This window comes from Crocuta crocuta, unplaced genomic scaffold (genome assembly GCF_008692635.1).
Source record: "Crocuta crocuta isolate KB4526 unplaced genomic scaffold, BGI_CrCroc_1.0 scaffold35, whole genome shotgun sequence".
Taxonomy (NCBI): Eukaryota; Metazoa; Chordata; class Mammalia; order Carnivora; family Hyaenidae; genus Crocuta; species Crocuta crocuta.
The window spans coordinates 2,558,746-2,583,126 of NW_027530625.1; the positions used below are offsets into that span (position 1 = coordinate 2,558,746).

Sequence of the window (24,381 nt, forward strand, 5' to 3'; positions counted from 1 at the left end):
AAACAACCACTGAATTTCAGTCAGGGAGCTCTGTGGCACTCTCTCTTCCCCAGCCCCCAGCCCCNTAGTAGGAGGAGCCTTTTGTTTGCCGTTAATCACATCGCTCTCTAGGCCTCTGGATAGATTTTTCCTGAAGATTCTTTGCACATTGCTCACTATGAGTTTAAAGATCCAAGTTATCTTAAAAATACAAAATGTAAAATTTTTATGTCTGCTTTTAATTTCCAGCAAATAGGAAAAGAATTCTATTTTTAAATGACTTTTTATTTTTTATTTTTTTTTTTTTTTTAAATATTTTTTTATTTATTTCTAGGAGAGAGAGAGACAGCGTGAGCAGGGGAGGGTCAGAGAGAGAGGGAGTCACAGACTGAAACAGGCTCCAGGCTCTGAGCTGGCAGTCAGCACAGAGCCCGACGCGGGGCTCGAACCCATGAACCGCGAGATCATGACCTAAGCGAAAGTCGGACGCTTAACCGGGTAAGCCACCCAGGCGCCCCAAATGACTTTTTAAACGCATCACATGAGTAAAGGTATAGAGCCATTAAAAGTCCTTTAATTTACTCATTTAGATGCAGGGCCAAAATAGTACCTAGAGGGGTTGGTTGGTTGTTTTTTCTTTTTAAGTGAGGATACTGTTCTTCATTCATATTTTACCAATAGCCTAGGAGCACGGTGGCTGTGATTTCAAGTTCCAGGTATGCTTAAAACATGCTCTCTGACTTCCAGCAAAGCACTCAATTCTTCATTCAGTTGAAGATGCACATATAAAGCTGAGTTACGAGGCTTGTGGGGAGTGAAAAGTAATTATGTTATTTGGAAATCATCTAACAAATAGAAAACATTTTTGAAAGGCTATCAGCTCTAAGCTAGAGATGGCTTTGAACTCACACTGTAGCTTCTGGTATGGACTCGTGTGGCTGTGTATATGGTGTCAAGGCAAAGTTCACAGTAAACGGATTGAATTCTGATGCCTACAGGATAATTTGCTCTTATGTTTTCTTCCTGTTGAATTAGTTTATTAAGTTTAAAAAAAATTTACTGTCAGTTTTACCATGCAAAATGCTTTCTGTGCATCTTTTTATTTAATCCTCAACAACTCCATGGCATGCATACTGTTACTATCACTGTTTTATAGATCAAGAAACTGAGGTTTAGGGTAAATAAATTTACCCAAGATTACATAGTTGGCATATGGCAGAGCCAGAATGACCCAACTGCTGATTCTGAAGCCTTTTGATTCTTATGATCCTACCCACAGCTCACTGATACCTGATTGTTCAGTCTCTGACACCGGGTGATGGAAAGGCTTAGGTTCGTTTTTTTTTAAACTGATGTGCTTTTATTATGGGGTTACTGAAAATCTTGATCAGAACCTCATAAATGGATTTTTATTTATTTATTTAAAAAAATTTTATATATATATATATATTTTTTTAATTTATTTTTGAGACAGAGAGAGACAGAGCATGAGCTGGGGAGGGGCAGAGAAAGAGGGAGACAGGCTCCAGGCTCTGAGCTGAAACAGGCTCCAGGCTCCAAGCTGCCAGCACAGAACCCGATGCAGGGCTTGAACCCACGAACTGGGAGATCATGACCTGAGCCGAAGTCGGACACTTAACCAACTGAGCCACCCAGACACCCCATAAATGGGTTTTTAAATATGCATTTGCTGTGGTCTGTTTTCATATCAGTAATCTTTCAATTGTGGTAAACCAAAAGCATTTTATTTTTCAGATCCTAAACATGCAACTTTCGGATGGAGGACAAGGAGATGTCCCTGTCGATGAAAACAAACTCCACGGTAAACCTGATAAAACCTTGCGCTTTTCCCTCTGCAGTGATAATCTGGAAGGAATATCTGAAGGTGAAGGGTTACTTCATTCAGAGTTGTGTGATTCAAGTAATACTTTGTTTTGCGATCTTTAAAGGAGCCTTATAAATTATAATTATACCATCTGTTCCTCTCCCTGGGGAGAGTAATGAAGTTTTCCTCTAATGATCTTGAACAGTTGGCTATAAAGATTGTTTCTGGAATAAATTAAGATTTCAAGAAAGATACTTGAAAAAAAAAGATTTTAAGAGACCTTTGATTGTATAAAATGGAGAAGATATGTCTTCACTGAGACTTGAGTAATACCAAGTTTCTCTGGTATTAACGTATACCAAAGCTTATAGAGCTCCTTTAGAGGATATGATGCATGTCTAAGTGGGAAACAAATGGACTCACGAGTATTTCAGGATGTTGTGTATACTTTTAATGTTCTGTATTTCTTTATTCACACACTCATACCTTGATGAATCAGGAAGATACAATGGAAGTAGGAATAAGACAGAAAGTGAAAAGCTAAGATTGAGAATTTATCTTTTCATGGATGAGGACAAACTTTTTTTAATGAGAAAAGTCCGGTTTTACTATCATTTTAAACATAAAATAGTAACTTTTCCTTTTTCTCTAACTTTTCAGAATAGGTAATCTTCATTTGTTTTAGAAAATGCAGAAAGTAAATGGAATCATCTGTAATTTTACCATTCTATTAATAACAGCATTTTGATTTATTTATAACAAGATTAAGTCTATGTTGTTTTGTAAACCATTTTTTGTTTAACAGTAGAGCAGTGACGTTTCTCTTTGTAATTTTTTTGTTTTACATTTATTTTTGAAAGACAGAGACAGAGCATAAGTGGGGGAAGGGCCGAGAGAAGGAGACACAGAGTCCAGTGCAGGCTCTGGGCTGTCAGCACAGAGCCCCATGCGGGGCTTGAACTCACAAACTGTGAGATAATGACCTGAGCTGAAGTTGGATGCTCAATCGATTGAGCCACCCAGGCGCCCCTCTCTTTGTAATTTAACATTACTAAATAACCTAGTTTTTAAGTTTCTTTTTCTTTAATTTCAAATTGGCATAAATTACTTAGTCTTCTGTGATTAAACATATAGATTGCTTCCACTTTTCAAGGATTGTAAGAAGCCCTTCAATAAGCAACCTTAGATGAATTTTTGAATTGTTTTCTTAGGATAAATTCTTAGAAGCACAATTGCTGGCTTAAAGGGCATTTATATTTTTAAGGTACAAATTCAGTATTAAAAGCACCTTAATAAAAACAAACAAACAAAAGCACCTTAATCCATCTGTTGTCTGTTATCAAGGCATGAAAAGTTGCATGGTGGCTCATGAATTTTAAAAAGGTCACTCACAGTTTAAACATTTCTCTAGGTCCTTCAAATCGCTCCAATTCGGTATCTTCTTTAGACCTGGAAGGAGAGTCTGTATCAGAACTTGGAGCAGGACCTTCTGGGAGTAATGGAGTTGAAGCTCTACAGCTATTGGAACATGAGCAAGGTAAAGTTGAACACAGTTGCTCAAGTAGCAGAGAATTTACCTGGCTGCAAGATAAACTGTGTTTCCATGTAGGCTAGCTATGTTCAGTAAAAGAATAAATTTAAGTTGATTATATAATGACCATTAAACTTGCATTTATTCATCTTTCTTTCGGTTCCTAAAAATGTTTTGTTGGTAAATGAATTTTTTAGGCTTAAATCACATAGAATAATTAAAATGAATTGCTTGAATTCTATAATATTTGGCATTTTATTTCTGGAGTACTGACATTTTAAGGGATACAAAGATAAATACTTAGGGCTTAAGGAACTTAGAAGAGGGAGAGGATGGTACACAAAGGATTAAAAATTTCATGAAAGTGCTTTAGCAGTTCTGAATTAGAGATACATGTGGCTGAAAGTGTAGGGAAAAACTTAGTGGAAAAAAATGCTAGCCTTAAAGTCCACCTGGCATTGTGTTGGCAGAAACTAAAGATAGGGCGTTCTAGGTGAAGAAATAGAATCGTATAAGCAATTCATAGAGGTGAGAAACTGTGGTACTTAGGAACTATCAAGTAGGGGAATCATGTGGGGAAGGATTGAGAAGTAGATGGATCCCTTTTGTGCTTTAGGAAGATTAATTTGAAAAAGTTCTTTGGTATTGTTCATTTAAAGATCATGGGGAGCCTGGGTGGCTCAGTCAGTTAAACATCCGATTCTTGATTTAGGCTCAGGTCATGATCTCACAGTTCGTGGGATCGAGCTCCCACCTGGTCTCTGTGTTGGCAGTGTGGAGCCTGCTTGGAATTCTCTTTCCCGCTCTGTCTCTGTCCCTCTCCTGTTCATGCTCTCTTTCTCTCTCTTTTATCAAATAAGAAATAAATAAACCTAAAAAAAAAAGATCACTGATGGCCTTCACAGGAGTATTGAGGACAGATCATTTGAGTCTGAGGCAATAATTCTGAGACCTGAGCGAGCATAAATATTACCTGGGGTAGGGCAGGGGAGGCCATTACCCATATCTCATTTCCAGAAATCCTGGTGAAGTTCATTTTTAGAAAGGAAAAGAGCATTGCCAGTTGGGATATGTGTGGCTTGAATAAATGTAATGTTAATTTTTACTGAATTATTTTGTCCTTGTATCAATTAGGATTAAATTATCTGCAAATAAGAGAGAAACCGAAAATAGTAGCTTAAGACAGAAGTTGAAAGATTATCACTTTTTTTTTTAGTTTATTTATTTATTTTGAGAGAGCATGAACAGGGGAGGGGCAGAGAGAGAGAGAGGGAGAGAGATAGAATCCCAAGCAGGCTTCACACTGTGAGCACAGAGCCCAGTGTGGGGCTCAAACCCACAAACTGCGAGATCATGACCTGAGCTGAAACTAAGAGTTGGACTCTTAATTGACTGAGCCCCAGGTGCCCCAAGAATATCTTTTTAACAAGCCCTTGAAATGATTCTGATGTTGTAGGTGGTCTACATTTTGTGAACACTGGGTTAAGAAGTAAATTGAAGCAAATTATAGAATGCTTTTCATTAGTCAAGGGAAGAGAGAAAACTCTACTATCAGGAGGATGTATTCAAGTCAAATGAAAAAAAATTTTTTTAAGTATGGGTTTAGCAGTTGATTATTGCCAGGGTAATGCTGCATAACAAATCACCTCAAAACTTAGTTACCTTACAACAATAAACATTTATTTGTGCTCTTAAGTCTGTGGGTCAGCTAGGAGGTTCTCATTTGGACTGGGTGAACTCATGTATCTACAGTTCCCAGTAGGGAGCTCTGCTAATCTTAGCTGGGGGACAGTTGGCCAGAGAGGAGCTGGCTGCTCTAGGGTGACCTTTGGTTTGTTTTGTGTGGTCCCTCATCCTCTAGCAGGCTAGCTTAAGCTTGTTCTCGTGGGAGAAGCAAGGGTGAAAAGAGAGCAGAAGTTTATAAGGTCTTGTAAGGCCTCATCTTGAAACTGGCACACTTCCTCTTTACTCTTTTGGCCAAAGCAAGTAACAAGGCTTTTGTAAATACAAGGAGAGGGGAATGTTTCCCAGTTTTGTATCAAAGTCCTACTGCAGAGATTGCCCCACTTAATCTACTGGACATGGGGCTACTGCTGAACTGCGTTCAGAAAGTGAAAGAGTACATTTATAGGGGAATGATTCAGTGTTTTGGTACTGCATGCTCCGTGTTAAGGATAAAATATGTATCTTCAAAGTTGACTAAAAAAAATCATAGCTGTGCTACCATTTTTAAAGTGCTTAATTTTGTTTTTGATAGCTACAACACAAGATAATCTTGATGATAAACTAAGAAAGTTTGAAATACGTGACATGATGGGACTGACAGATGATAGAGATATATCAGAAACAGTGAGTGAGACGTGGAGTACGGATGTCTTAGGAAGTGATTTCGACCCTAACATTGATGAAGATCGCTTACAAGAAATTGCAGGTGACTGCTGTTAAATTTCCTTGGAAGATTGGTATTTAGTTATTCATATCCACCTGCCCTTCATGGGTGGGAACTTCAGCCTCTGACAGACATGGTGTGTATGTTAGCACTAACTGGGGAACTGAGAAAACTGTATTTAACAAGGCACTTGTGTATTTTTTTTCCATACCTAAATATAGGTAATATTTTCCCTGTCTGCACTTAACTCCCCCTCCCCCACCGAAAAAGAAACCAATCATCTGAATTAGCTTCTTATTTTCAGGACATAGTATAAATTCTTAGGATATTCTTTTGAGACTGAGCACCTTACGGGAAGATGAAAATTCTTGCAGATTATAGCCATAAAGTCTTTCAGAATAACAGAATTATCGAGATTCTCTAAAAGTTTAATTTAACGTGGCACCTGACTGGCTCATTTGGTAAAGCATGTGACTCTTGATCTCAGGGTCATGAGTTCAAGCCATAGAACTTACTTTAAAAAAAAAAAACTTGTTTCTGGAAGGATTAATTCAGTTCCAAAGAGTAACTAATTTTTTCTTTTTTTTAATATCAAGTTTATTGAGGTACAATTTCCATACTTTAAAATTCACCCTTTTAAGATACCATTCTATGAGCTCTGAAAGATTTCATATAGTCTCATAAACACCATCTTCGTTTGCTCTATAAATCATGGAACCTTTCAGGCAAATACAAGAGAGAATAATGAACTCCGTATACACATCACTCATTTTCAGCTATTGGACAGATGCAGGTGGCTGGTTTTGTTTCATCATTTCTCTCACCCGCTACCCTTTTATCCTCTCCCCACCCCAACCCTGTTCTTTTTAGGCAAGTTCCAGATACTATTTTATTTGTAATTATTTCAGGATATATCTTTAAAAATGTAACTTTTACCAGTAACGTTTTGCTGAAAGTTTCTTCAGGCGCTGAAGTAGAATTGTTCTTTTATTAGTCATAATCAGAAGTAGTGCAGCATTCTGAACTTGAGGTTTTTTTTTAATACAGGTGTATTATAAGGTTTAATCCTTTCTATTGGTATTTTTAAGTGGTGTAAATAGACTTCTTAATTGGTTTTGCATTACTTTGCTTCAGGTGCCAAATTAGTATTTTTCCTGGCAGTAAACTCTGTTTGAGCAATAAGCTGTATTTGCAGTTGAGTGGGTGCCCTGGAAGATGTGTATTTTCCTGCAAATATATTTTATTGCTCTGAATATGTGGCTAATGTGCCAGAAGAAAACATATTTGGCCAGTATACCTTTCTGTGGTTAAGTGTCTCCGTTTGAGTGGTTTTAATCCCTGTTAGGACTATACATTTTAGATATTTAGGGACACATGTAAAAATTTGCTACAAAACCAAAATGAAAGCTAGCTGCAATTACTTGATCTAATGATGTGTGTTTTCTCTATGGAGAGTCCAAGGTGAACAGGAGGAAACTGAGGAAAAAGAGCATGTACCTTTGTGGCCAGAGTGGGAAATTTGTGATTTTAGTGGTGTTATTGATTGAAATCACACTTACCTTGGCTTCCTTCTTGTGGGTAGAGTAGAGATCATGTGTTGGTTTAGTGTTTGGCCCTTCTCCATTATCACTGCTCTTTCCATCAGGATCTTTGTTAACCCTTTGCTCCCCACTGGTTATACAGGTGCAGCAGCAGAGAACATGTTAGGCAGTTTACTGTGCCTGCCAGGTTCAGGGTCAGTGCTTCTTGACCCCTGCACTGGTTCTACCATATCAGAGACAACAAGCGAAGCTTGGAGTGTAGAGGTATTGCCAAGTGACTCAGGTTAGTATGCCGTCATTGTTTGCTTTTTGATTTGCACAGAAGTTTTAAATGTTAGGTATCTTAATATATCTATTATGTACGTTTTGTCAAGTGTGAGGCAGTCACATTGGTAAGAATTTCAAATGGATAATTAGGTTAAGGCATTTTCTGTCCATCAAGCAAAAATGCAGTGTTAGATGACATAGGTGAAGATGGCAGGTGCTTTTTGACTCTGTGTTTAGTTATTTGTAAGCATTTGTTAGCAACTCACCAGAGTACTGTGTGGGACATTGAGTTTAGTGTCTCCCACTAATTTGTCACAAAATAGGAATAGCAGTACAACTTGGACCCTGAACAGTTGGATATCTGGTAAGCATGCCCAGATTTATCCTAGGGAGAACTTGACTCTTTAAAAGATACCTAATGTATTTTTGATATGTACTGAAATTGAGACTCTCAAGTCCTGAGAATTATTTTGTGCAGGATTATAATAAATGTATGTGCTTTCTCTTTTCTTACATATTGCATTTCTACTTTTCTAATTATGAAGATAAATCTTTGCTTTCAGTTAAATGTCAGCTACCAAAATGCAGACTTAAGTAACTGTATGTCTGAGTTACATTCTTTGTGATCTACTTGGCTCAAGAATAATTGTTTCTCATATGTGTCTTATAATATTAATGCATTCAGACATGCTAACCTTTACATAAGAATTGACAGTAGGATTCGCTTATGATCTAGTGAGCATCCATAGGAGTTATTTTTTAGAAAATGGTTGGTTTAATGCTAAACTATTCTGTATTTTCTGGTTGAGTTTACTTGTTAACCGACAGCATACTTTAGGAGATTAGTGATCTACAGGCGGAGTTTTCACCTTGGCACAACAGACTGGCCTATATTGGGATGAAAATCACAACCTCAACTTCTTTAACACTCGATCTGATCAGCTGTGCTAACTGGCCCAGACTTAGAAATCTGTTTACAATGATTTCATTCATGCTCTGGTAGCTTTCCTCATCTGGGTCACAAGCTGAAATTGTGGCATACTAACAGAATCACTAATGTGGCACCTTGTGTCTTCTATTTAGAGGCCCCGGATCTAAAGCAGGAGGAGCGTCTACAAGAACTGGAGAGCTGTTCCGGACTGGGCAGCACATCTGATGATACGGATGTCAGGGAGGTCAGTTCCCGCCCCAGCACACCAGGCCTCAGTGTTGTGTCGGGTATGTCTGTCTTGTTTTAAGGAATAAGGATTGCAAGGTGTGTTCCCACCTCCCCATTTATAAGGTTGATAACAGAGAGAGATGTTTTATTTAAGAGTTGGGGAATTTCCAGTTAACAAAATTGTTCTGTGGGACCTTAAATCTGTGAGAACTTAATGTGTGGCTCTATAGAGCCTATCGGACTAATTGGCAAACGGTCTGTGTGTTCTCTCTCTAATTCTATCTGTTCTTGGTAGCCTCTGCTACTGTATTTAGATACCACATGATACTTGTGATTATGTTGTACAAATGAAGGCAAACATATTTAGGTAGTAGTACAATAAAAAGAATATGGTCCCCAATGTCTCACATGTGTAGAACTGGGACACAAAAAATTTGAGAATACTTACCTTTGTCCAAACTTCATATACTTTTTGTGTGGTTATTTTGTTCTTCTTGCTATTAATTTTTTACTTTATTTCTTTTAAAGGCATAAGCGCAACCTCTGAGGATATTCCCAATAAGATTGAAGACCTGAGATCTGAATGCAGCTCTGATTTTGGAGGTAAAGATTCTGTCACTAGTCCAGACATGGACGAAGTAACTCATGGTAAGAAGGAGAAATGAGAGTGACTTAAAAACAATCCCATTCATGGGTGGCGCTGGCAGTCTTCCATGTCTGCTGGGGATAGTACCAGATGTTCTAGCGTGATTTGGCAGTATGGATAGAAGGCCTTGAGAATTCAAAACTAAATGGGGTTTGGTTAGTCCCCTTTAGGAATGAGTCGTAAGGAGACAGTTCCATGTATGCAGAAAGTCCTGTGCTACTACTGGCATTGATCTGGTGTTGGTGTTCTCCATAACATTGACACTGGTGTTCTCCGTAACATTGACACTGGTGTTGTCCGTAACATTGACACTGGTGTTGTCCGTAACATTGACACTGGTGTTGTCCGTAGCATTGACACTGGTGTTCTCCATAACATTGATTTGGCAGAAAACAAGAAACAAGCTGAGAATTGGAAACTAGAATTGCTACATGCATTTTGATGCAACCACTCAGAATTTATGCAACTGGATTTTTAATCCTCTAAAGCATGTGAAATAACTTGAAACTCTAGAAATACTAGAACATAAAATCTCTTAGATTTATCCTAAAGAATTTCTCATATAAGATAATGAAACATTCAAAAACTGATCATAGAGAAAGCACAGGAAAGAAGTACCAAAATGCTAGCAGCAGTTTTATGTACCGAGTACTGGGTTTTTAGGTTCTTTTTCTTTTTCATAAAAAAATTTTTGTTCTAAACCAAGGCTTCTGATCCTCAACACTATTGGCATTTGGGGCCAGGCAACTCTTTTGTTATGCAAACCTGTTCTGTGCATTATAGGATGTATAGTGGCATCTCTGGCCTCTACCAGGAGCACAGCACCCCTCTTCTTCCTCTGTGGTTGTGACAACCAAAAATGTCTCCAGATAGCACCAAATGATCCCTTGGGGCATCAAGTAGCCCAATTTGAGAACCACTGTTCTAAGTGAGCAGTTTTGGGAGTATAGTCTCCATGGACCACTAAGGGCCCTTAGGAGGACCCTTTGGGGGTTGCAGGGTATGAGGTCAAAACTGTTTTCATAAGAGTAAAAGGTTGTTCTTTTCTCTTTGTTGACATTGACACTGATGGTACACAAGCAAAGGTGGGTTAATCTGCTAGGGCCTTAGCATGAAGCGGAGCAGTGATAGCAGACTGTGTTAGTTGTCACTGTATAGTCTCACAGACAAAGAAAGCTTTACTTACAGTGCCTTTCATGAAGCAGTAAAAATTATTTAATTACATCTCAGCCCTGAGTACACATCTGAGGAAATAGGAAATACCCCTAACACATTTCTGCTGTTCTCTATAAGCACTATGATCCTGTTTTCTTTTCTTCTCTTTTTTTTTTTTTTAATTTATTTCTGAGAGAGAGAGAGAGAGCGCGCATGAACAGGGGAGGGTCAGAGAGAGAGGGAGATACAGAATCTGAAGCAGGCTCCAGGCTCTGAGCTGGCTGTCAGCACAGAGCCGGACATGGGGCTTGAACCCACAAACCGTGAGATCATGACCTGAGCTGAAGTCGGACGCTTAACTGACTGAGCCACCCAGGCGCCCCTGTAAAAGTGTCTTAAGACCAAAATTTTAGAACCGATTTTCTTAGCTGCCTTTTATAACAATACACTAGTTTTATAATTTTGATAAAGTAAGGTAAATATGAAGACATAGAACAAAAGAAGAATCAAAAGGCATAAAATCCAAGTACTAGCTTCATTATCATGAAAGAGCTCAGACTCAAAAAGTTTAGAATAATAATTTCTTTTATATATTTAAGGATTTTAGCCTCTGCATACTTAACTGTTTTAATATTTTCTGATTTTGGCTGTGTGGACTTATGCTTAGAGGAGCCATACTTACTCTGTAGCTGAAAATACTTCCAAGTTTGTTTTGTGGTGTAATGTAGTATTATTCATTTTTGTTTTGAGTTCTTTTATAAATTGTCATTTGCTGAGAGCAATATTAGAATTTCAAATTTTACAACTTTTTATTTATACTCCTAGGTAATATTGCCCTTATTTTTATAGGTAGGAGGAAGGTGAGGCTCAGGGCAGTTGTGACGTTCTGAAGATTTTGATGTGATTTACATTTTTGGCTCTACTCTTTGCATTAAATATAATCCAGTTTGGCCACTAAAAGTAATCAACATGTGGATGCTAGATCACTTAAATGTCATTAAAACCCCATGTAGGTAGATAAAAACATAGGATGAATTTGAAGTAATCAGAATATGTTTATTAGATTCTTTTTTTTCTTTTTTTAAAATGTTTATTCATTTTTGAAAGACAGTGTGCATGAGCAGGATAGAAACACAGAGAGAGAGGGAGACAGAGAATCGCAAGCAGGCTCAGTGCTATCAGCTCAGAGCCCAAAGTAGGGCTCGATCTCCCAAACTGCAAGTCCATGCCCTGAGCTGAAATCAAGAGCCAGATACTTAACCACCTGAGCCACCCAGGTGCCCTGTCTTGTCTTTTTTTTTTAAAATGTTTGTTTGTTTGTTTGTTTGTTTGTTTAGAGAGCTATAAGAGAGAGAACCAAGCAAGCAAGGGAGGAGAGAGAAAGAGAGAGAATCCTAAGCAGGCTTCTCCCTATCAGGGCAGAGCTCAAAGCGGGGCTCAGGCTCATGAACCATGAGATCATGAACTGAGCCAAAATCCAGAGTTGGATGCTTAACTGACCGAGCCACCCAGGCACCCCACATTCTTTTTCTCTTTCTTTCTTTCTTTCTTTCTTTTTTTTTTCTGTTATGCCCTTCAAGTTTTATTTATCAGAAAAGGAAAACTATGCAAGAATTCTAGAACCTTTTTCACTGTGTAGAAAGTCACTGAGTGATGAGTTCTGATTTGGTCTTACGGTTTGCCTGTTTGTTTTAGGCGCCCACCACCTGACCTCTCCTCCTTCTCAGTCAGAGTCTCTACTTGCCATGTTTGATCCACTGTCTTCACATGAAGGTAAACTAGTCAAATGAGCTTTTTGACTCTTACCCTGGGCAGGACAACAGAAGCCAAATCCTTTGTTAATGCCTTTTATGGCATTATAACGCCTAGTTCTGTCTCAGCTGCAAAGTTTTTTTCCTCTGTTCCAGGGGCTTCTGCTGTGGTAAGGCCAAAGGTTCACTATGCCAGGCCATCACATCCACCACCAGATCCCCCAATCCTGGAAGGAGCTGTGGGAGGAAATGAGGCCAGGTTGCCAAACTTTGGTTCCCATGTTTTAACCCCAGCTGAGATGGAGGCATTCAAGCAAAGGCATTCGTACCCTGAGAGATTAGTTCGCAGCAGGAGCTCTGATATAGTCTCGTCTGTCCGGCGACCTATGAGTGACCCCAGCTGGAACCGACGTCCAGGGAACGAAGAGCGAGAACTCCCTCCAGGCGCAGCCATTGGTGCTACTTCTTTGGTGGCTGCACCTCATTCTTCATCTTCATCCCCGAGTAAGGACTCCTCAAGAGGAGAGGTATGGGACACAGGCCATATTGAAGAATTTTGCTGATTGTGGTCAGCTTTAGAGTTCTGTCTGTCTGCCTGTTTTGGTGTCTGAAATTAACGTGGTATATATAAATCTAAGAGGAAGGATAGACAGTAGTCATGACTAAGGGTGATCTGTCTGTCTAGTTTGTCCACAGCTGTAGTCCATGGGAAACCTGTGCTATTTTGCTTTTGTAGTAATGTATTTTGCATTTTTATGACACTTTTAACTTTTCTGCAAGAATTTTTTATCTGATTTCATTTAAACCTTATAGTTTCCTTCTGAGATGAGAAAGTAAGTGATTTGTCTAAGGTCACATGATAGGCCGGTTAAGGAATTAACAGTCTCTGCTCTTTGACATGTGATCTTAATAACTCATAATTTGTGATCAAAACATGAACTTTGAAGTAGGTAGGATCTGGGTTTGAGTCCCAGCTATGCCATAGGCAGACTGTATAACTTTGAGGAAGATGGGGAGATCACCTTTTTTAGCCCCTTATTTCTCATCTATAAAAAGAGCATAATAGCAGTATTTATCTCCTAAGGCAACTCAGGTTTAAATGAGACAATATATATCCATATACTCAGTATTTGTCACACAGTACATACTCAGTTTTATTACTTCTGCCACTGCTGTCATCTCTACTACACCTCTAGACTTTATTTGCATTCCACTTAACTCCTTCCATAAATATTTATTGAGTGCCTACTGTATGCTAGGCTGTGTTTTAAGGTTTCAGTTTATTAACAGTAATGAGATAGTACCTGCCTTCAAGCAGATCATAGTCTGGTGCTTAAAAGGTGTACTTCCGTGTTTCAGAAGTTGCCTGTACAGCAATAAGAACAGTTTGCTTTTAAGACAAACAAGAGTGGTTTTTGTATTTCACAGACAAACTGAAATCCTTTTCATAGTAATTTATCCTGCTGTCCAACTCCAAATAAAGCATCAAACTTTTTCTACAGACTGAAGAACGCAAAGATAGCGATGATGAGAAATCAGACAGGAACAGACCTTGGTGGAGAAAACGTTTTGTTTCTGCCATGCCTAAAGGTAATTTTATAAAATATTAGAATTATATTAGCAACGAGAAGCAAAGCCCCCAAAACTCTTCCAGAGAACCAATATGTCAGCTCCTCTGTGAGGCTTGCTGGGCCTAAGTTTCTAGCTGTTTTGAGGGTATAGAAAATGGTTTCACTCCGGAGAATGCTAAGGCAGACCTTTAGAAATGATAGTTCTTGTTCTTTGCATGAAGTGGTAGTGGTTTCATACATGGAAGTCAGGCAGGTGATGGTGTTTAAATATATATTGTTGAAGTTAAAGATAGGACATTTGACATATGTGTTGCTAATAATTATTGCAGGAAAAAGGGATGCTATTGGTAATTAAACATTGAAAATTCATCCTTTACCTTCTTGGAATAACTCAAGCTTCTTATGTTTATGTTCGTTGAGAATGTTTATATCCTGAATATTAGTGAGTGTTTATTTTGGAAGTCAGTTGTATAAAATCGTTTTATTTGCCTTTTTTTTTTTTTAATGTGAATAGCCTGGCATTGTACCAGTAGATACTGAGAGTTGAGTTGGCAAAAGCATCTCTTCCTGCAAGGAGAGATCCTCCAGGGGTAAAGCTAGGGACTTCTGAAGGCCTCTTCCCGGCACTGGGGTGCTCAGGAGATGAGGAACACTGCTTTCACGCCGCACTCAAGCCCACTTGATAAGGAGAGAATGAGACTCAGCTTTGAGTGTGTTGTTTTTGAGCAGAGGTTAAGAGGCAGTGGTTTTGATTTAGTCCCAATAAATTCGAATTAAATCATTCTTCCTGTGGCAGATGACCCCAGAGCATATTCTGCAAGCTTCTGTAGGAACCGTCAATGCTATCTTAAGAACAATTATCAGTTGACACTCGGGATTTCTTAGCTTTTAAACTTTTCACCTTCCTTTCACTTAGAAATGTTGGCACCAGTTAATACTCCAAAATGACTGCTGTCTTCCGAGTAGTGCAGTATGTTATGTGTCACACTACTGACTTTATTTAATTTCCAGCTCCTATACCATTTAGAAAGAAAGAAAAACAAGAAAAAGACAAAGATGATCTGGGGCCTGACAGATTCTCAACACTCACAGGTTTGTAGACCATGGACTTCCTGGCTCCTTCATTCCCAGAGCACATATTTCATAACACTTTTTCTTGGGTGCCATAAGCGTTGCCTTTTTAGAAGAGTGTGTTTGTGTGTGTACAGTGGGGAGTATGTTCTTCATAGCTCTGTGGCACCCAGCTGGTGGCCGCAGTGAATCTCAGTGTGCTCTTCTGCAGCCTGCCTCCACCATCATCATCCTCATTATCATAACTTCTGTTTATGACGAGGCCCCTGATCCTGGGCCTCTAGGCACACTCTGCAACTCGACATGTCAGTGGGATGATGACACACAGTGCCTTTTAGGAAAGTGTGGTGATGGTTTTAGTGTGATGCATGCCACATCTTTGGAACATTGCGTAGTATTCTCTAACATTGATCAGACAATTCTAAATTTATTTCCATCTATAGTTCTTGATTATTCAGGATCATAGTGAAATTCTGCTTTACCTAATCGTTTCCTTTTTGTGTGATAAAATGTTCAAACAATATCATAAATTTATAAACTTTGCCAATTTTTTACAGCTTGAATCCTTTTCACATTGCTATCTGGCCCAAGGAAAATACACCTAGGGGTTGGGTTCTTACTTTATTCAGCATTTGTATTTTTGCAGCTTTCTGTTTGGCACATTATGAATGAACACCCTAAAAGGAGTGAGTTTGAGAAGTAGTGTCAATGTCCCAACCTTGAGTCTGATAGCTTTGTACTGTTTCCAATGACTGTAGAGCATCTAGAGGGAAATTAATTTCTCACCTCTTTTATTTTCTTACCTTGATTTTCAATTACGTTATCCCACTAAGTTAAAATAAAGATTTTTTTAAATTAAAAAATGGAATAGGTTTCCAAAGAACATCCTCCTCAGAAAGCTCAGCATAGTACAGGTAGAATCCCATTTTAATGCATTTTATTCTAATATCCAGTTCCCTGTGGTTGGATGTATTTCCATGGGCTAGGGTACCCTCTGGTCCCGTGACTTCCTGGAATGAAGGGTTTTGGAGAGAAGGAGCTGGGCTTTCAGGCCATCACTCTGTGCTGACAGCCACCAAGCCTCTCTTATTCAGTCAGCAAATGCTTGTTGAACATCTGACTCGTGCCAGGCACTGTGCTAAGTGTTGGTATTTACTAAGTCAAATCACATGTCCCTATCTTCTTCAGGAACTTAAGTCTGCTTGAGAAGAATTGGAAACATTTATGTTTCCTGACCATGTTCCTAGTGTTAGAACACCACCAGTGTATATGGAGTGAAATTCTCTTAATGAAATCTCGCGTTTCTAAGATGTCAAATTAATAATTGGAGGAGTTATAAATTATTTTTTACTTGCATCTTTGGGCAAATATATTTCTTGGTTCTTGGTGCCTAATCTAGAAGCTAAGTAGGGTAAGTTTTTTTTCTGTAAGATAGTTCATTTTCTTTGTATTTGATTCAAGCAATTTAGATTCCCTACTCATGTAGAAATATTTCTACCCAGTCCTAATTAATTACCTGTTGAAATTATCATTAAATCCATTTTTAAATGTCACAAAAGGAAATTTTTTAACAGTCTTTCCATAATCCAGACTATTCTTTGTTTTTTCCCGTGTTCTTTCCCAGTCTTTCCATATTTGTATGTGGCTTTTTTCATTACTGAATCAGAGTGTGTATGTAACTTTGTACCCTTCTTTTACCAAATGTGATTTCATAAATCCTCTCCAGTTCCTACTGACTTGGTTGGTTTTTAATGATTTATATGGACTCACAGATGATCTGTCATAACATTTTATGGCAGTGTTCTCTTGCTTTTGGATACTTACATGGTATCCTGTTTTTCACTGTGAACATAATGCTCACAGCTTCGTATATATAGCATTTTTTGTTTGTTTTCATTATTTTCCTGGGATAAATTTTTTTTTTTTTTTTAATTGTTAATGTTTGTTTGAGAGAAAGAGCCAGGGGAGTGGCGGAGAAAGAGGGAGAGAGAGAATCCCAAGCAGGCTCTGCACTGCCTGCCATGGGGATTGATCCCATGAACTGTGAAATCATGACCTGAGCTGAGGTCAAGAGTCAGACGTTTAACCTACTGAGCCATCCAGGTACCCCTTCCTGGGATAAAATTCTTAAGAATGGCATAGAAATAGAGGTTATAACTGACATTGTGGCTTTCCCTTTGGTTAGCCAAACTTCATTGTCCCTTTTTCAGAATCCTCAACAGCACTCAAAACCAATAGCAAAAAGGTACTCCCCTTCCAAAGAAAGATTTTGTAATAAATGTTTTACCAGTTTACATTTTGAAGACCAGATTATATTAGAACTCTTTTCTCATGAATTCACGTACCATTACAGCAGAAAGATTTAATTACTTTGGAAATCTTCTTTCTCTCTAATTTACTGCAATTATACAGAGACATGGATACTAAATTTTATTTTCCATGGAAACAGAAGAGCCCATGAGCATATACTACTTAACCTTTCTATATACCTGATTTCCTCCTCTAAAGAATGAGGGTGATAAAAGTACCTCCCTGTAGGGTTGTTGTGATGATTGAGATTGTTCATATAAGGTGCTTAGCACAGTTCCTGGCATGCGGTAAGTGCTCAAGAAATGTTAGCTGCTATTATTATTAGCTGCTGTTAGACACACATATATATAATCTAGTGATTTTTTATGTGCTATGAGAGTTCTTGAAAAATGGGATTCTACCAGAACGTGGACATTTGTGGTTACCTGCTTGATCTAGATCTATCTCAGGAGTTTGCGTTTCACTATCGAACTTTTATTTTGTCCTGTAGACCTGTAGCAGCTCTTTGCTTTGATGACTGTTAATTAATGACTCTGCCATCTAGGCTCCAGAAGCACATTTTGATTTGCTGATTGTGCTGTCAGGATAATGGTCCTGAAAGTAAACAGTGCTACATCTGTGATTGTGATAAGCTTTTCCTCCATATACCCCGGGTACAATTCCAGCACTCTCCAAGTGGCTAGATTCACAAAAGTGCTCTCTTTCAGCGGCTTCAGTGTCGTGGTGAGATTTAGTGAGACAGGACATTAATATCTAAGTTTTGAAATGTGTAGAGAGAAAATGTCATACAGCAAGAATGGAGGAAGACATTTTTTATTATTTAAAAGGGATTAATTCTAAATTTGATACATATTTTTTTTACCCTTCAGCATGGAGATGTCTGAATAAATGAATCTACCTATAAAAATGCCTTGTTGGAAGTTCTGTTAGCATGCATTGCTAATAACAGTGACTTGAGTGTAAGCACTTTAGAAACCCATCATCCATTTAGTCTGCACTGAATTTCTTAACACTGTCATGCAGAATTTTGGCGATGATGAGAAAGTGGAGCTAATCCTCCCAATTGTGTGCTTTGGCAAGGCTCTCAGACCTAGAAATGGGATGTGCAGCTGCATGGTGCCTCTTAACATTGAGATATGTGCTCTTTTTAAGTCTCACCTCCTAATCCGTCTTTGGGATTATGCTACTGGTGTCGTACTAACATCAGAGTTGGTGCAAACCAAGGGGAGCTAATTCTCTCACTATCCTTTCCCCTGCAGATGATCCCAGCCCTAGACTCAGTGCACAAGCTCAGGTTGCTGAGGATATTCTGGACAAATACAGGAATGCCATTAAACGAACCAGCCCCAGTGAAGGAGCAATGGCAAACTATGAAAGTACAGGTGATGATCATGATAAAGGCTTGAATATAGTTAATCCTGAACACCCTGGGGGTTGGGGGGGGTGGGAAAGGGGGTAGGGGCACCACCCTCCCGCACAGTTAAAAATTTATATGTGACTTTTGACTCCCCCAAAATTTTACTGCTAATAGCCTACTGTTGACTGGAAACCTTAACAATAACAAATAGTCAGTTAACACATATTTTGTATGTTACACGTATAATATACTGTATTCTTAAAGTAAGCTAGAGAAAAGACAGTGTTGTTAAAATCACTGTTAAGGAAATACATTCACAGTACCGTATATATTTATTGAAAAAATCCATGTAGGGGCGCCTGGCTGGCTCAGTTGGAAGAGCCTGTGACTCGACTTTGGGATTGTGAGTTTGAGCCCCACATTGGGTGTAGAGATTGCTTAAAAATAAAATCTTGAAAACTAAAGGAAAACAAACCCATGTATATGTGGACCCATGTATTTCATACCTGTGTTCAAGGGCCAACTGTACTAACTTTGTTATCACCGTGGAAAGGGGGAGGTCTCAATAAAAAGTAGCTTTTTAATAGCTGCTTTGAATAGCGGTCAAAAAAATACGGTATAATCCCCACGATGAAGTAAGAGGAAAGAAAAACATATAAAAGCATAAACTGTATGCACATGTGTTTATGCTTATATGTGCACAGAGTGTTTCTGGAAGAGTATCTGACAAACCTGTAATGTGAGCTGGCTTGGGGAAATGCATAGGGAGCATAATGGGGAGCCGGAGTAGAGGAGAACTTCCCATACTTATTCTGAAAAGTTTTAAATAACAGAAGAGTTGAAAGAATAGTACAGCGAAGGTCCATAGTTCCTCTACCTTTATCAGGTGTTAACATTTTGCCACATTCTGTCTGTATTTTTTCTTTTTTCCTGAAGCATTTGAAATTATCTAATAAACATATTTGCCCTACATAAGCACAGTATCTTTATTATATTAATGAACTTTTGATTTTATACATGAGCATATTCTCTAAATTGGTTAATTAGAAACATAAAAACAGCTGCAGGAACCACAGATCTGTTTCTGTGTTTGTCCCAGCTCATTCTTGGGTAGTGGGAAGGGCACTCAGGTCTCCTGGACTCCTTACTAGGGCACGTGGTTCACCTCAGCCACCAGCCAGCCCAAGGCTTTACAGGAAGCTGCTTTCTAATTGGGTGAGACCCCATGTCTATAAAATGAGAGTGTTTTATGAAGAATGATTTTTGAGGCCCCTCTTAGTTCTGTGGTTCAGTGAATCTGATTAGAGCATTATCTCTTAAGGCACAGACTTCTATTGTTTTGGGTTAAGAGTGGTACAGAAAGTAAAAATTTTATTCTCAACAACTGCTCTCTTGACCTATTGTCATTTCTATTAGCTTGTATAAATGAAATGTTTTTCCTTCTTTCTTGAAGCACTCTGGCTGTAGAGCAGAGTGCTAACTTACTGTTGAGTTGCTCTGAACACCTATTACTGCTAGACTCCTAGGTTAACCTGCTTTTCCTCTCTGGGGGTGGGTTTGTATAGAGGTCATGGGTGATGGTGAGAGTGCACAGGACTCTCCTCGTGAGGAAACACTGCAGAACATGTCAGCCGATGACCTCCCAGACTCCGCGAGCCAAGCGGCCCACCCTCAGGACTCCGCTTTCTCATACAGGTATTTCTCTGATAGGATTTCAAGTTTGTGGGTTTGGACTTTCCATCAGCACTGCAGTCACTGCAAGTCACAGGATTCATTGAGCCACCTGGCGGCATCTGGGTGGCTCATTTGGTTGAGCATCTGAATCTTGATTTCAGCTCAAGTCATGATCCCGGGGTTGTGGGATTGGGCCCCACATCAGACTCTGTGCTGAGTGTGGAGCCTACTTAAGATTATCCCTCTGGCCTTCTCTTTCGTTTGTGCTCACTCTGTCTTTAAAAAAAAATTTTATATACATATATGCATGCAGAGAGAATGAATGAAATGCGGTTTCCTGAGAAACCTTTGCTTTACTTTAGATGCCATACATCAAAGACTTTAATTCTTGGGTGAAAAAACAACCACCTTGTGTGCTCACAGGGACCACATAAGTCCTTTAAATGAAACAAGTGGCAGTGCCTTTGCAGACCCCAAGCTCCCCACCCACGTGGGAAATACTGGGGGAGACGGAGCGGGCGTTAGGGTCAGTCGCACTTTGAAGCAGTAGAGCGATAGAAAGGGCTTCTTGTCGAGTAGTGAGCTTGTCTTGTGGCAAGGTCAGCCTTTCTCAGGAGACATAGTGGACAGCGTTCTTAGTTTGGATGGTGAGATGGTTCTGGTAACTTCTTTGGTCCCTCCTGACCCTGGCATCATGGCCCTTTCTCATTCTTCTCCCGGTGGCCATTGTGGGACTCATATATGTTACAGGGTCCAGAAGGATTTATTTGATTCTGGTGACTACAGAATGGTCGTTGCCCAGAGCATTTTTACAGCCTTGCTCCTTGGGTAATGAGGAAGCCTGTTCCTTTAAGTGAGGTGTCAGTAAATGAAAAATGAATCTTTTATTTATTTCTGCTTGAAATATCAGAGCCTTGAGGTAACATATTAGTTTGTATAGTGAGTGTTCATAAAATGTGACCATCTCTGGATAAAGAAATTAAGATACTTTTGGTTCATTCTTCAGAGATGCAAAAAAGAAACTGAGACTTGCTCTTTGCTCTGCGGATTCCGTTGCTTTCCCAGTGCTAACCCATTCAACAAGGAATGGTTTACCAGACCACACAGACCCAGAAGGTAAGTTTTTCATGTATTTATAGGTTGGAACATATGAAACTACCTATATTCCTTCGTATTTAAGCTACGTAGCAATTCCACGTGGTTTAGTTCTGCTGATCCGTGGTGGCGCAGAACCGGACATCCCAGAGGCTGCGGGATGGTATACAATGGAAATTCTCAACCATAACAGAATTCTTTTTGTTTGTTTGTTTAGATAATGAAATTGTTTGCTTCTTAAAAGTTCAAATAGCTGAAGCAATTAATTTACAAGATAAGAACTTAATGGCTCAACTTCAAGAAACTATGCGCTGTGTGTGCCGCTTTGATAACAGAACTTGTAGGAAACTGCTGGCCTCTATTGCTGAGGACTACAGGTAATTACCCAGCTTCTTCACTTGTCAGCCTGTTTTCAGCTCCAAGTATCTTTTTTTATTTCACAAATGAATCTGGGCTTACTGCAAGGAGTTTGGCTGTTTATCTGGATGTGGATTTCCCAGGAACGCATTTGGATATTTATCTGGAAATATAGTTGTAAGTGAGCAGTTCTCACTAACAGAGAAGTTCATTTTCCTTCAGCTTTGCACAGAAGCCGTGTTAGCCGAGGTGGGGCCAGGATAACTAGGATGTCCTTCTCCTCTCCTTCCGGGTAACAGGAAAAACTATTTCCCAGAGTAGGGAAGGAATAGCCTAAAAATTGCTGCCCTCTCTCTGTGGTGCTGCCAGACCTTTGCTAACAGTTTAGGAGAAGAATGTAGTAGAGATCCTTGCAAAATGAAGAGGCCCCCAGACTTAGGGAATGGGCGCTCTAATGACTGTTACAATTAGACTATATGAGCAAATAGTTGATGATATGTTTAATGATCGAGTGGTGAATTAACCTATATTTTGTAGTTATTTTAGTCTTCTGTAGCACTCAATTTCCTGTGAAGTATGAGGTCCTATCCTACCAGCATGGAGACTGTGGGCCAATATAAAATAGACCAGTGATTCCAAGGGACTTAGTGACATTTAGGGAGTCAGGTACCTAAGTGTTCAGCCCAGGAGATGTTATTCTTTACAGATATGCAGAATGGCTCTGTTTCTTGAGCAGGCAGCATTATTAGTCCTTAAGACAGTTGTGTGCCGCCTGACGTGGCTGATTTGTAAAACCAAAGTCTGTGAGAGAAAGAATTAAGATTCCTAGTCTCCAAGAAAGTGTGCACTGTATGTATGTGATGGCCTGCAAAGTGTATTTTCTTTTAGGAAAAGAGCCCCCTATATTGCTTATCTCACTCGCTGTCGGCAAGGACTGCAGACCACGCAGGCTCACTTGGAGAGGCTACTGCAAAGGGTCTTGCGGGACAAAGAGGTGGCCAATCGATACTTTACCACCGTCTGTGTGAGGTTGCTGCTTGAGAGCAAAGAAAAGAAAATCCGGGAATTCATTCAAGGTAACTAAAGACCTTTAGATGAAGCATCTCTTTAGCCATGGATTCATGGGACATTTGGAAATTTTTGTTTTGCTAATTTGAGTATCTGCACGTCTACGAGTAGTCCCTTAAATTCCCATGTGTTTTATGGATTCTTAATAATTAAACCTTGATGTCCAACCAATATATTCCATTTTTATTCTGGGTTGAATATCGATAGTTTATACAAAACTGGGGAAATTGGTTAGAGTTTTGGATCCTGTGTATATTTTTCTCATATTTAAAAATAAAGCATATTTGGGACGCCTGGGTGGCTCAGTCAGTTAAGCATCCGACTTGTGCTCAGGTCATGATCTCATGGTTCGTGGGTTTGAGCCCTGCGCCAGGCTGTGTCCTGACAGCTCAGAGCCTGGAGCCTGTTTCAGATTCTGTGTCTCCCTCTCTCACCCTCCCCTGTTCATGCTCTCTCTTTCAGAAATAAATTTTTTTTTTAAGTATTTTTTTTTTAATGTTTTTTATTTATTTCTAGGAGAGAGAGAGAGACAGCGTGAGCAGAGGAGGGGCAGAGAGAGAGGGAGTCACAGACCAGAAATAAATTTAAAAAACATTTAAAAAAATTTTTTTAAAAACATCATTTTTAAAAAGTTTTTAACTTTTTAATTTTTATTTTTTTAATTCCAGTCTAATTAATATGTGGTGTTTAATATTCGTTTTAGGTGTACAATGGAGAGATTTAGCAATCCTATATGTTAGTCAAAGTATGTCATTTTTATATCGTTTTTGAAATTTTATCTTTTTTCTTAAATTAAAAAAAAATTTTTTTTCAAAGTATGCCATTTTTATAACAAACTCCTTATTCTTAAACTTTTGCCTGTCTCTTACCTTTCTCATGATTTTAATGATTTGGCCACATTCTCCTAAAATAAACGATATCCGTACGCTTTTTTGCCATTAAGAGCATAGTATCTGCAGAGCTAGTGATTAAAATGATTTCTGTAATTTCCTTTTTAAAATTACTCAGATGGTGTATTTAAAAAAATTATTATTTTACCTTGGAGACTTTCAGAAACTCACAGCAGCTGATGATAAAACTGCTCAGGTAGAAGATTTTCTGCAGTTCCTCTACGGTGCAATGGCCCAGGACGTCATATGGCAGAACGCGAGTGAGGAGCAGCTGCAGGACGCTCAGCTGGCCATTGAACGAAGTGTGATGAACCGGATTTTCAAGCTTGCTTTCTACCCTAACCAGGATGGGGACATACTTCGTGACCAGTGAGCATTCCCATGTTTACTGCGCCCATGTTGACCATGTAGGGCTATGTCAGCCGGCCCTGTGTTTTACAAGGGCTGTGCATGGAGACTTGGTGTGTGCCAGTAAAGGCAGTGCGTGCTATCCTTTCCCCCCATCTGAGTGACAAGGTCAGAAAGAAGAATAACACTCTGTTTTCGGGGAGTGGGGAGTTAGGCCAGGGGCGTCTCAGTAGGTATGGCCTTTCTGGAAGGCCCTGCCTCTATTCTGCCTCACCTGTTCTCCCCTTCTTTCCTCTTCTTGCTCTTCCTCATCCTTCAGATCTTGACTGTAGCATCACTCTCCTGACCTTTCCGACCAGGTTCCGTCCCTGGCAGGGCTCCCTCGGGCCTGTGTACC

General features: G+C 39.3%; 1 protein-coding gene across 6 annotated transcripts in view; it reads left to right on the top strand.

The window, feature by feature from the left end:
* GAPVD1 (GTPase activating protein and VPS9 domains 1) overlaps positions 1-24,381 on the top strand; it is a 64,295-nt gene that overhangs the window by 33,277 nt on the left and 6,637 nt on the right. The window contains exons 8-23 of one of the 6 annotated variants that reach the window (XM_077768227.1): positions 1,735-1,864; positions 3,216-3,341; positions 5,593-5,766; positions 7,408-7,548; positions 8,616-8,750; positions 9,220-9,339; positions 12,188-12,265; positions 12,400-12,770; positions 13,746-13,833; positions 14,826-14,906; positions 18,455-18,577; positions 20,118-20,247; positions 21,233-21,342; positions 21,539-21,698; positions 22,567-22,754; positions 23,792-24,005. In XM_077768227.1, coding sequence (XP_077624353.1) covers positions 1,735-1,864; positions 3,216-3,341; positions 5,593-5,766; positions 7,408-7,548; positions 8,616-8,750; positions 9,220-9,339; positions 12,188-12,265; positions 12,400-12,770; positions 13,746-13,833; positions 14,826-14,906; positions 18,455-18,577; positions 20,118-20,247; positions 21,233-21,342; positions 21,539-21,698; positions 22,567-22,754; positions 23,792-24,005 — 2,369 coding nt within the window. The remainder of the gene's footprint in view (positions 1-1,734; positions 1,865-3,215; positions 3,342-5,592; positions 5,767-7,407; positions 7,549-8,615; positions 8,751-9,219; positions 9,340-12,187; positions 12,266-12,399; positions 12,771-13,745; positions 13,834-14,825; positions 14,907-18,454; positions 18,578-20,117; positions 20,248-21,232; positions 21,343-21,538; positions 21,699-22,566; positions 22,755-23,791; positions 24,006-24,381) is intronic. The other 5 variants (XM_077768231.1, XM_077768228.1, XM_077768229.1 and 2 more) reach the window with 5 other exon arrangements.